General features: G+C 64.6%; 2 protein-coding genes across 2 annotated transcripts; both read left to right on the top strand.

The window, feature by feature from the left end:
- The first annotated feature begins 1849 nt into the window (after positions 1–1849).
- On the top strand, positions 1850–3421 carry LOC141929223 (uncharacterized). Its single transcript, XM_074838406.1, has 2 exons — positions 1850–1987; positions 2418–3421. Exons 1-2 carry the CDS (start codon positions 1861–1863, stop codon positions 3419–3421), a joined length of 1131 nt encoding a protein of 376 aa, XP_074694507.1. The 5' UTR covers positions 1850–1860.
- Positions 3422–4613: 1192 nt separating this feature from the next.
- Positions 4614–7138, top strand: LOC141929224 (uncharacterized). Its single transcript, XM_074838407.1, has 4 exons — positions 4614–5469; positions 5561–5903; positions 5980–6159; positions 6301–7138. The coding sequence occupies exons 1-4, from the start codon at positions 4911–4913 to the stop codon at positions 7136–7138; spliced, it is 1920 nt and encodes a 639-aa protein (XP_074694508.1). The 5' UTR covers positions 4614–4910.
- Positions 7139–12628: the final 5490 nt, after the last annotated feature.

Below are 12628 nucleotides of genomic sequence, written 5' to 3' on the forward strand. Positions count from 1 at the left end.
TGGGGAAGGGCAGGAGGTAACTGGGTGCATGGGTGTAAGTGGGGCAGGGACACCTCAACATGGATCCCCAGCATCGCCCCCCCTGCATTGGGAGCCCCAGTATGGGGGTGCTGCAGCCCCCCAGCATGGGGACCCCCTGCATTGGGAATGCCAAGATCCGGGCAATGCAGCCCCCAGCATGGTGTCCCCCAACCCCCCTTACTGGGGTCCCCCAACACTGGGGTGATGCAGCCCCCCAGAACTGGGTCCCCCATACACCCCCCCTCAAGGTGACACAGCCCCCAGCATTGGGACTCCCCTGATCAGGGCCCCCCAGCACTGGAGCCCCCGCTGTCGGGGGGACACAGACACCAGCAGTGGGGACCCCCATCCCCCCCCCATTTCTGCCCCATTTCTCCCTTAACCCCTCATGGGTTAAAGCCTCCTGGGTGGACCCTTCCCGGGGGCGGGGCCTCTCCTGGGGGTGTCACAGCACAGGGGCGGAGCCTTCACTGTCTTTCCTTTTCCAAACCAGGGGATAAATGGGGGGTCGAGGGGTGGGGCTTGTCTTGGAGGGTGGGGCCTCTCCAGGGGGTGTGTCCCACCTCGGGGCGGGCCTTTCCCCACTCTCCCGGGCCATAATGACCAGACAGGGTGTTCTCTGGAGGGTGCGGCCCCTCCCGGGGGGTGTGTCCCCAGAGGGGGCGAGGCCTATGCAGGAGTGGCGTGGGCGGGTCCAGGGGCGCCGCTGTCCAATGAGGCGCTGCTGTTCCACGAGAAGTGCGGGGCCCTCGCCAAGCTGTGCAATGGGCACAAGACAGCCAAGGCAGCACGGAGCCCCCGGCACCAGGACACACCTTGGGGGGCCAGGGCGGGGCACGGGCACACACCCCAGCCAGGGCCGCAAGGCCTTCGTCCTGAACACGGCCAGCGTCCCCTCCCGCGGGGACAGGGCTCGCTGCAAAGCCCTTCCCAGCCTCGAGACGTTCACACCCTTCCTCGCCTCCCACCCCGCTCAGCTCCGCAGCCCGGCATCGCCTCACTGCCGCAGCAAAAGAACCCCAAATCACCCCAGGAACGGCCAGGGAGGGAGCTGCCGGCCAGGCTGGGACCCTCCTCCCCTGGCCTGGCTGCACCCCGGGCAGACACAAGACCGGACGGGGGGGGAAACATAAACAAGAGTTGGCAGCTGCCACAAGGGCCAGGGTCAGCGCTCCAGAGATTTCTCCAAGTGCCCCCAGAGGAACTGCGCAGTGCTGGCGTCCCGGCTGGGCGAGCGGCAGGAGACACCCACCACGACATCTGCTTTGGTTTCCATCCCCCTCATCCTCACCCCGAGGCTCCCAACCACGTCCTCGCTGACTGTCAGCCCTGCAGCATCGCACCTCTCCCTCACATCGCCTGCCAGCCCTCCCCTCGCCTGCCCTGCCTGCCCCTCCTGCCCCACCTGCCCCCTCCAGCCCAGCACTCCAGGTGTGGGGCTCCTGCCACCAAGTCCCCCTGATCCCAAGGCTGTCTCAGCTCTGCCAACGGACCAAGGCTTCCCGTCCAAGGCACCTGCACCCACAGGCCCCTTTTAACCCTTTCCCTCCCCAGGAGGAGCCGGGGAGGTTGCTGGGGGCGGGGCGTAACCTGGGGACCCCCAACATTCCGTCCCGGGACACCCCAGAGAGTCCTTAGCAACCAACACCCACCACAAACCATGGTGCTGCCACCAGGGTGGGTGTCTCTGCGCGGCTCCTGGGACCCCCCAGGGCCCCGGTTCCTGCGGCTCTCTCTGCTCCCCGAAATCTTCTCCCACCAAGGTAGGCACCGACCCCGACCCCGACCCCTGCAGCCCGGGGACGCTCTTGGGGGCCAGAGCGGAGGTGAGCGCCGGCCATGGCTCCCGTCTCTCTTCCAGGCTCAGCCAACCTGTGCCCACTGCCCGGGCAGGAGCAGCCCTTCCCCACAGCCTGGGCACCCCCGGCGGGGGGGGCACCCCACGCCCCCCAGGCCCCTCCACAAGGTATGGCACCCCTCTCTGCTCCACCACCCCGGCACCTTTCGCACCTTCAGCACCCCCGACCACGGGCACCCCAGAGTCCCCATCACTCCCGTGCCCCCTCCCCAGGCAGTTTTTGCACGGGGGTTTGGCAAGCCTGGGCGAGCGTCCCTGCCCTCACCTGGCTGATGTGTGCCCAGTACAGCCCACGGCCAGAGAATTTACCACATACTTGGCGCCATCTCTCCCCTTTTCACCTCGGAGAAGCCAGACTCGTCCCCGATTTCTGAGCCCGTCCCTTTGGCACAGCAGCTCATCCCGCGGGCATCGCCCTGGCAACGAGCTCCCCACGTGCGTGGCGCGGAGCCGGGGGATGTTGGTGATGGGAGGCCGGCTCGGTGGGTGCCCCCAGAGGGTCCCCCTTGCCCAGCACAGCTCCCTCTCACCTACACAGGGCTGCTGAGGGCTCCGTGTGGCTGCCGTTTTGACCCCCGACTCTTTGGCTACGAGTGGACCAACATGCCACCACCATCCACCTCCATCCCCAGCTACGGGCACATCGAGGGGCTGTCTGCTCCCTTCAACATCGCCAGCACGGCCACCTCTGCAGGGGCACCCCTGGGCACTGACATCGCCCCAGGCAGCAACGTCCCCCTAGCAGCCGGTGCTGACCCCTACAACCAAGGCCCTGGGGACGCCACGGACGACCTGGTTGTGACTGAAGACATGCTTCAGCAAGAGGCCCTCAGGCTCTTCAGTCACTCCCTGGATGCGGTGGGTGTCAGCCAGGATGGTCTCAGCAGCGGCCCCATGCCTGGGGACAGTGGAGTCACCAGAGAAGAGGGGAGAGCGATGGCCCCAGGCTCCCCAGTGCTGTCGACGTCCATCCCCACCTACGAGGACGTCCAGGGGCAACCGGAAAACAACATCTCCGGCGCGGCCACCCCCATGGGGCCAGTCCCAGGCAGCAACATCCCCCCGGGCAGTGACGTCCCCACCAGCCCCGCTGCTGTCCCCCACAATGAAGACCTTGGGGGCACACCAGAAGATCTCAGTCTCAGCGATGAGATGCTGCTCCAAGAGGCCCTGAGCCTCTTTGGTTGGTCACTGGACTCGGTGGGGCTCAGCCAGGACGGTGCCAGCAGCAGCCCCATGCCTGGGGACCTGGCTGACACCTGCGCAGCCATCCCCCCCTGTGACTCCCCCTCGCTTTTGCTGCCCGATGAGCTGCTTGGCCTCGACAACACCATCGACACCGTCCTGGGCCTGGAGGACTTTCTGATGGGGCTGGAGGCCCAGGAGCCGTGGGGGGATGCGGGGATGGAGCCGCCCCCGTCCCAGCCGGCCATGCCAGAGAAGCGGGACTGGAAGCGGGGGCAGAGCACCCTGTCACCGCCCCCCAGCAAGCGCAGGGCACTTGCAGTCAGCCCGGGGAGGGCAGGGGGGAGTAAAGATTGATGTAGGGAACGGGGCAGTGGGTGATGAGAGTGGGGTATCTTGGGGGTGCGGGAGGAGGGTGGTGTATTGGGGGGGTATGTTATTGTATTTGGGGGGTGGGGGCTCAAGGGTGGGGTGTTTGGGGCGTGGGTGGGGATGTTCATGTATTTGGGGGGAGGGAGGGTATTAGAGTAGTTTTGATGGGACATTCTCTGTTGTTTATTGCAATTAAAATTTGTTTTCTTCAAAACCTCTCCGTGTCTGTGTAGGAGGGGGAGGCAGCGCAGGGGGCATCGGGAAACGGCACCCAACGGTGCAACAGCCCCGCTGAGCCCCAAATCAGAGCCGGTGAGCCCTGAAGGGCACCCAGCCGCCCCCAGGACCGAGTCACCACCAGCGGGGCAGGCAATGGTGGGGGGCGGGGGGGGACTCCCCCGGCCCATTCCCTGGGGCAAGGAGCCCTTTGGCGGGGCAGCCAGGACAGACGGCTCCCTGCAGGACTCACGGACACGGCCCCACGCAGAAAGCAGCACGGAGCCCCCGGCACCAGGACAGACCTTGGGGGGCCAGGGGGGGCACGGGCACACACCCCAGCCAGGGCCGCAAGGCCTTTGTCCTGAACACGGCCAGCATCCCCTCCCGCAGGGACAGGGCTCGCTGCAGAGCCCTTCCCAGCCTCGAGACGTTCACGCCCTTCCTCGCCTCCCACCCTGCTCTGCTCCGCAGCCCGGCATCACCTCACTACCGCAGCAAAAGAACCCCAAATCACCCCAGGAATGTTAAACTCAGTTATCCACAATTATTCTTCTAACCTCAAGGCCAGTTTACATTTTGCTAACTACCAATTCTTAATTCCCACAGGCACCTGCGGGCAGAGGCCCCCTGTTCAGCGACACCCCGGGATCCCACACAGCTCCTGGGGGACCAACGCCCCCCAGCCCCCGCTGTGCTCTCCGTCCTGGCACAGAGGAAAAGCAGCTGGCCAGGAGTGAAGCCAGTGAGGAGTCAGGACGGGGCTCCCTGTCCCCCCGCTCTCCTCTCCTGTGCCCTGGGTGGCGCCTTCCACCCCTCCAAACTGGCAGCAGATACGGCAGGGACAGAGTAGTTGCGGCTTCATCACTGGCGTTAGCCAGCCTGTGCCTCAGCTTCCTCCTGCGTGAGCTGGTACCAGGGCAGCTGGTGCCCACATCTGGGGAGCTTTACACCAGGCCAGATAACACTGAAAAGTTGCAGGGGAGTCACAGGCTGGTTTTGCTCAGAGCAGCCATCGACAGGGTGTAGGTACAGGGCCCAGTGTCGTCTGGGCTGTGGGTAAGCAAAGGCTGAGGGCAGCCATGGAGCGAGGGGCCGGAGTGTCCAGGACCCCATTGCCTGCGGAGCGGCTCACAGCCGGTCCCCGGTTACGGGGTGTCGTTAGGGGTGATGTCATAATGGGGCAGATCCAAACCACCCGACGACAGGGTGTCAGAGCGTCAGTGCTGCAGCCGCGCCGCCACCGGTCACAGCAGACATGCTGCGCTCTGTCCCGGGTCTGCCGGCGGCCTCTGAGCCTGCCCAGCTGCCCCCCATCACCTACCAGCTGCCCCAGGCCAGTGTCTGGCAGGGGGGGCCAGGGCCCATGGGGGCCCCGGGGCAGCTGGTGCAGCTCCACCCCGGCATGTGGCTCCCTCCCATGGTGCAGCTCCCCCCAGGGGTGCAGTTCTGCTCCATGGCTGCTCCCTGTCCCCCTGCCCATGGCTGGGGACAGCAGGTGGTGGGGAGGACGCTGGTGCCCCCCCAGCCGATGGGGCTGGGGCCGGGGGCCGTGGTCCAGGAGGAGCCCCTGTACCCCACGGGCTCCTGCCTGCTGCACGTCCCTGCCCGCCCCAGCCCCCCGTCACCCTGCCACCCCGCAGCTCAGCGCTGGGTGCAGGGCCCCCCTCTGCTCCACAACACGCCCGGCAGCGCCCAGAAGCTGCCGGAGGCCTCCAACATGGAGGCAGTGGCCGTCGAGGACAGCGTCCCTGCTGCCAGCGCCCACCAGCCCGCCCTGGCTCCGCTGACTGGCAGAGCCACCATAAAGCCCAAAGGTGAGTTTAGGGGCTGGCAGAGCCCACAGGCAGACAGCCAAGCTGAGGAAAGGTTGCATCGCCTGGACTTGGGTTGGCTTTGCTTTTGCAGCAGCAGTGACCGCCCTGGCAGCCCCGGGGAAGCCCGCAGACCTGCCCGAGCAGGGGCTGGACGCCTTCGCGGAGGCCTTTCGTGAGGAGGCAGAGGACACCACTGCCCAACAGATCCTCGCTTGGCTTAACACCGTGGATGGCGAGGACACCATCCCCGACGTCCTCGACAGCCCCAGCGTGACTGCCTTCCTCCAGCAGCTCCCTGACGTCTCTGCCTACGTGGCGGAGGGCAGCAGCCCCAAGGAGCAGGCAGTGGCGGCAAGGCTGGGGGACAGTGAGGACGCTGTCTCCGATGTCCCAGAGCTGACGGCCCTCCTCGGTGAGCTCCCGGACCTCTCCAGGTATGTGGAAGCGGGTGGTGGTGGGAGTGGGGAACAGTGAGGACACTGTCCCTGATGTCCTTGATTTCCCCAACAGCCTCACCAGCACCATGTGCTGTGATGAGCTCCCCGACCTCTCTGTGTACGTGGTGGACGGTGACTGCCCCCAGGACCGAGCGATGGTGGCACATCTAGGGGACAGTGGGGACACCGTCTTGACCGCCAGTGTCCCCAACTTGCCTGCTGAGGTCCTCAAGGAGCTCCCTGACCTCTGCAGGTACGTGACGGAGGGCGGCTGCCCCAAGGAGCGAGCCGTGGCGGCAGGGCTGGGGGATGGCAAGGACACCGTCCCCAGTGTCCCCCACGTCTCCAACTTGAGCACCTCCCTTAATGAGCTCCCCCACCTCTCGGAGTACAGGGCAGAGGGCGGCTGCGACAATGAGCAAGTGGCGGTGGTGATGCTGGTGGACGGTGAAAACATCTTCCCTGACAGCCTCTCCAGCACCGTCTCCTCCAATGAAGCCCCCAACTTCTTGGGGTACGGGACGCAGGGCAACTGGGCCAAGGACCACCTGTCAGCAGCGATGCTGGGGGACGCCGACCCCTTCTGGGGGGTGCCAGCCTCCCCCTCGCAGGACCCCACAGGGCAGCAGGGCAGGATGGCGGCAGAACTGCCCACCTGGCTGCCACCGAGTCCTTCGGAGACATCTGAGGAGAGCTCGGAGGAGAGCTCAGATGAGAGCTCGGATGAGAGCTCCGAGGACAGTCCTGCGAAGAGACCCCAGAAGGGTCCCCTGAAGGCTCTTCCAGACAGTCACCTGCTGAGCCCACAGGGGATCCCGCTGCTGAGTCCCCTGCCCAGCCCCTCGCGTCCTTCCCGGCGTCACCCGCCCCGCACGGCCCGGCTGATGGAGGAGGTGCTGCGGAGGCAGCCCCGGGTGCTTCTGACTCGCCTGCCCCTGGAGAATGCGCTGAAGGGTCCTCAGGAGACCCCTCTGCCCAGCCGCTCACGTCCCTCCCGGAATCACCCAGCCCACACAGCCCGGCTGATGGAGGAGGTGCTGCGGAGGCAGCCCCGGGTGCTTCTGACCCGCCTGCCGCTGCCCTTGGGCGCTGTCTCTGGCCGGGGGGTGCCCAGATCGGGCCGGGCGGGGGGCAAGGGGGCCAAGTGCCCCGCCCCGGCCAGGAGTGCCAAGAAACGAGAGACCTCCCTGCGGGACAACATCCCACCCAAGAGGAGGAAGATGGTGGTGTGACGGGTGGGAAAACACTCAAAAACCTCGCAGGAGGTGAAGCCGGACAGGGACGGCGTGGTGGCGGGCAGCAGCAAGTGGAGAGCACCTGATGGCAACAACGTGCCCGCCAAGGGAGCCAGAACCCTGAGGGACACCACGGGACAGCGTGCCGCCCGCTCCAGCCCCAGCCCTCTCCCATATCTCCAACTATTTCTTAATTCATTAAAGTTTCAGTGTTTGTTTCACAGCGACCCTGCCAGTGGTCATTCGTGCAGCGGGAGGTGGGGGGTTAATGCAGCCCCTGCCCCATGAGCTGATACGAACGAAAATTGTCTGGAAGCAACAATCAGTGTGTTGAAGGGGTGATTGTGCACCGGGTGAAAGAACCCGCTTTTGGGACAACACACAGCCCCCTGACTGCACACCAGCACACACACACACAGACACAGACACTCCCTGACTGCACACCAGCACACACACACACACACACAGACACTCCCTGACTGCACACCAGCGCACACACACACACACACACACACACTCCCTGACTGCACACCAGCACACACACTCCCATGGACTCCTCAGCCTCCTGCTGCCACTGCTCCCAGCCTCTCGCTGCTCCATCGCCTTCGGTTGCTCCACACTGGAACCCTGTCCCAAACCCACCAGACCCCCCCTGCCCCCAGCTAACCCAGCTCAGCCCTAGAGCTACCCCGCAGCTCTGTCCCAGTGACCCCTCTGGCTAACGGGGCGCTGGGGCAGCCAGCTGTGGGCTGGGGAGATGACCAGCCCTGCTCGGAGGGCAGCTCAGTGCGGCCTGGGCTCCGTGCTGGGTGTCCAAGCCGAGGCCTCTTGACAGAAACCTGGACTTGGTGGGACCGTGACACAGCATCATCTCCAGAGCCAGGACAGCTCCCTTCAAGCCATGGTCCAGAAGCAAAGGGCCCGCCCCAGTGCCCAGAGATCCCAGCTCAGCTGGAGGCGTGCGGGGCACCCCTGGGCGGGAGCCGAGCTGGGAGCTGCAGCACCATCACGTGCCAGGGGCCAGGAGCGCAGCAAGGTGGGGTTGGGATAGATGGTCCTGGCAGCTTCAGAGGCAGGACCTGGTGCAGCCAGTGCAGAGCCGACAGGCCTCGGTGGGAAGCAGCTCAGGGTATGATCCATCGTTTTGTTTACATGCCAGTGACTTGCCTTAGAAACTAACTCTCCAGATTTGTTTGATGTCTGTGAAGACAATCATGCCTCGTTACCCCTTTTTTGTTTCCACTCTGGAAGCCAATAGGGCTTCTCTGCACCCTCCCTGTAGGTATTTACAGACACTGCCAGGATCCCCCTGAGCCTTCCCCAGGCTGAACAGGCCCAGCTCTCTCACCTTTCCTCATGTGAGATGCTCCCGTCCCTTCATCATCTTTGTGGCCCTTTGCTGGACTCTCTGTCCATGTCTCTCCCGCACTGGGGAGCTCAGAACTGGACCCAGCACTCCAGCTCTCGCAGCACTCACCAGCGCTGAACGAAGGGGTGGGAGCATCTCCCCTGACCTGCCGGCAGCTCTCCTCCTGACGCAGCCCGCGATGCCGTTGCCCTTCTTTGCAGCAGCGGTACATTATTGGCTCACGTTCAACTTGGTGTCCCCCAGGTCCCCCTCTTCTGCAACGCCGCTTTCCAGCTGGGCAGCCCCAGGATATACCGGTGCGTGGGGCTGTTCCTCCCCAGAGCACTTGTGCTCTATTCAACTGATACCCAAAAAGCGGTCGAGGAAATCCAAAGAAGCACTGACACCTGCCTTCTGAACAGACTATCCCTCATATAGAGAGAGATGCTTGTTTTCAATCCGTTTGTGAAGTGCACAGGGAGGAGACCTCCAGCCATCTAATACCAGACGGATAGAAAAATGAATTCCCCTTAAAAGTCAATCAGTACACATTTAAACGGATCAACTGAAAACTGAAGAGTGGCAATGACCTGGTGAAGTGAAGGCCTCATTTGCATGGGACACTTATCACGGCACATATTTGTATGACTTGAAGTAGCCCACCAGCTTGGTCACCGAGCCAGAGAATTTGTGGAGGAGGGTTTATAAACAGCGGAGTGCGCTGCCGAGGTAGTTCTGTGAAGGGACCTGACACCCGTTGGCTTTCACACATTTATTTTTCCTTCGCCTCAATTAACTGAGTTCATTTTGGTGATGAAATCTTAGTAAAGGTGAAGTCAAACAATGTAGACTTAAAAGTTAACTTTTTAGTTTTGGAGCGTTATTCCTGAAGTCCCTGGAAATGTCTGTTTGCTCGCTTTGAATTTAACAGCTGCCAGCTTAGTCTAACAGCTCTCAGACAAAACCGGCATCTGCCAGCAGGAGCCTGTTCCCCGCAGGCAGCGACATCCCCTAAGCAGAGCCCTGGAAACTACCGAGACCCGCGAAGCGGTGTCACTCTGCCTCGCCACGACTCCACATCTCCAGATTGAGCAGCGACATCACGCTCAACAGGGCTACTTTTCACACTCGTCCAAGCAGAGCTCCGACAGGAATGTTCAACCACGCTGGAGCCAGCACCGTTGTTGATTCCTTCTCCCTTCTAGCACAAAACTTGTCTTGCTGCCAGTGATGGCCAGTAAGTAGCTACTGGGCTTTTGCAAGCACTAGACGTTGCACATCGACCACGTAGTCTCCTACGCCCAGCTCCGTGTCTAACAACAGATCGGAACGGCTCTGTGAGGTCTCCACACAAGCCTCAGCTACCGATGGTGGCCGAATCGCACTGTCCCTTCCCGCCCCACTGAATCGCTGGTGCCACTTGCCCTCCCGGTTCCCCGCACGCCGGCGGGACGGGCCCCAGGCTGACTCACGCCCCGTGGGGACAAGCCACAGAGAGCAGAGTGTGGCTCCCGCAGGCCGCGGCCGCCGCCAGCCGGGCAGTGCCCGAGGCCCCGTGCCCACCGCCCCACGCACCTTCTCCGGTCTGGGCGTTGCTGATCCGCAGGTCGCAGGTGGCCGCCTTCAGCTTCTGGCGGCCCATGATCTGGCGCTTGAGGTCGCTGAGGGAGATGTGGAGGCCGCTGAAGGTGACCGTGTCGCAGCGCAGCTGGGAGGAGAACTGGTCATGGACGCACGGCATGGCTGGGCCAGGCGACGCCTGCTCCTGACAGCGTCCGCCGTGCGCGGCAGGTGGTATCTGCCAGCCCCTGGCCCCCGCCCCTGCCACGCCTCCGGCCCGGGGCCCTCAGCGATGGAGCTGGGCTGCGGTGGCAGCGCCCACCCGGCTCCTCCTGGCAGCCCGGGCCAGCAGAGGGGTGATGGGGAGAGGCCCCGCGGCCCCGGCTCGGCCACCGATCCCGAGCTCAGCCTCCGCGGCCCCGGCTCAGGCCCGTTGTCCTGTCACCCCCTGGGCCTGTCCCTGCCTGGTGTCCTGCCACCCCCTGGGCCCGTGGTGTCCCTCCTGTCACCGTCCCGGCCTTCACCACACAGCATTACCTCCCGCCAGCCCCTGGGCCTGTGGCGTCCCCCCCTACAGCCCTGGGCCCATCACCGCCTGACGTCCTGTCACCCCCCAGGCCTGTCCCTGCCCATGTCCCTCCTGTCCCCCCAGGCTGTCACCACCCGCTGTCCCCTCCTGCCAGCAGCCAGCCAGGGCGAGGCAGCCTGGGGGAGAGGCAGCGGGCTTTGCCATGTGGCCTCGGCTGCCGGCGCTGCCGGGCGGTGAAGGGAGGGGACATCTCGGGGTGCCTGAGAAAGGCCCCGCTCCCCGCGGACGGGGCAGCCCCTTGTTCCCCGGCCGGGGAGGGGCCGCCAGCCCGGCCTGCGCTGGGAGGGGCCGGGGCCGGGCGGGGCCGCGCGCTCTAAAGGGGCCGCCGCGGGGCCTTTCTCCGGGGCTCTCACCGACGGTGCGAAGCCGGGACCCGCCCCGCGCCCGCCCCGATCCGCCCCCGCCGGGACGCGCCGAGCCGCGGCGGCTCCAGCGGCGCGGGCCGGGGCCCGAGAGCGGCGGCGGCGCTGGCCCTGGCCGTGGTGCTGGCGGCCCGGGGCGGCTGGAGCCGCGGGAACGGTGAGTCGGGGCCGGGGGCGCGGCCGAGGCGGGCGGCGGGGCCCGGGCGGCGGCGGCCCCGCGGCGGGAGGGGCCGAGGCGGGCGGCGCGGGGCGGCCCCGCCGCGCTTTGACCCTCCGTAGCCGTGGGGGGGGGCGGCCGCCGCGCCAGGCCGCACCGCGGGGCCGGCGGCTGGGGCGGCTCGGCCGGGGCCTGCGGCGCCGGGAGCGGGGCCCGCGGCCCTCCCGCGGGGAGCGGCTCGGGTCACCTTCGTCCCGGGGCCGGCGTGTTCGGGCCCAGGCGGGGCAGAGCGGGCCGGGAGGGACGGGCTCGGCGGCGGCCGGGGGGAGCTGGGGCGGGACCGGGCCGGGCTGCAGCTCCCGCCGTTTCGCCTGAGGATTGACCGTGCGGCGCCTCCCGACCCGCCGGGACTGTCGCTCGCGGGAGCGGGGAGGGTCCGGCCGTGCCGCCCGGTGCCGGGGCTCAGGGGTGGGGAAGGGCACGGCCCCCCCCGGCCCTGCTGCTGGGAAGGGGCTGAGCGGTGGCACCCGGCCCTGCTCTCCTGGGCCGCTTTCAGCCCCGGCTGCAGTTCCAGACGGGTTTAGCGAGGCGTGGGGCTGCGGGTTTGTCTTTAACCGCGGGAACGCTTCGGGGGAGCCGTTCAAATCCACGGGTGTTACGGGGGGTGAAGCTCGGAGGTCGGGATCGGTGTTTGCACGGGGTCTGGTAAAACACCAGACGGGTGTAAAGGTGTTGTGCTGGAGGTGTGAGCTTGTTAAATCCCGGCTGACACGAGTTTAAGCCTTACAAGCTGTTTTGATGTCAAACAAACTTGCTCAGGAAATGATTCTAGTTAGAGGTTTTAAGTTCGGATGATGTTTACAGCTGTTTTTAAATAAAAGTATTTATGTGAGGCGAGCTGCCTGGATACGTAAATCCCCTGTGCCCCGGACAGCCCCCTACCCCTGTCAGCTTTCCCTCCGCAGAGGCAATAGCAGTTCCAGTGCAGACAGTGCAGCGATGGCTGGTTTGAGCTGTGGCTGCTGCTCAGAGAACAAAGCAGCAGGTACCCTTAAGGCAGCCCCTTGTTCCCAGCAATCGGACAAGTTGCATATTTCACAAATCGCCCAGTTTCTTCCTCATACGTGTTTTTAAAATTACAAGCCTTGAGAGAGACCCGTGGTACGGCTTTAACCTGGGCGGGTAAGTTCCAGCTGGCAAAGCGAGTCCAAACCTGCCCCTCGCCAGCAGAGACGTGGAAAAGGGAGTTGACATCCAGCACTAATAATAAATACGTCTAGAGCTCTGGTCCAACAGCTCCTAATCTGAAAATGTTATTACTACTCCTACAGTGAAGCTTCTTATTTATTTATCTATTTAAATCACATTTGGCTTTTTGGGTTGCAAGCGTGTTTACGATCTTAACCCCCTAATCTTTGCTGTATTGCTACGTGGTGGGAAAATATACTCAACAATTTATGGATGGAGAAAC

The sequence above is a fragment of the Strix aluco genome, chromosome 13 (assembly GCF_031877795.1).
Source record: "Strix aluco isolate bStrAlu1 chromosome 13, bStrAlu1.hap1, whole genome shotgun sequence".
NCBI classification, from domain to species: domain Eukaryota; kingdom Metazoa; phylum Chordata; class Aves; order Strigiformes; family Strigidae; genus Strix; species Strix aluco.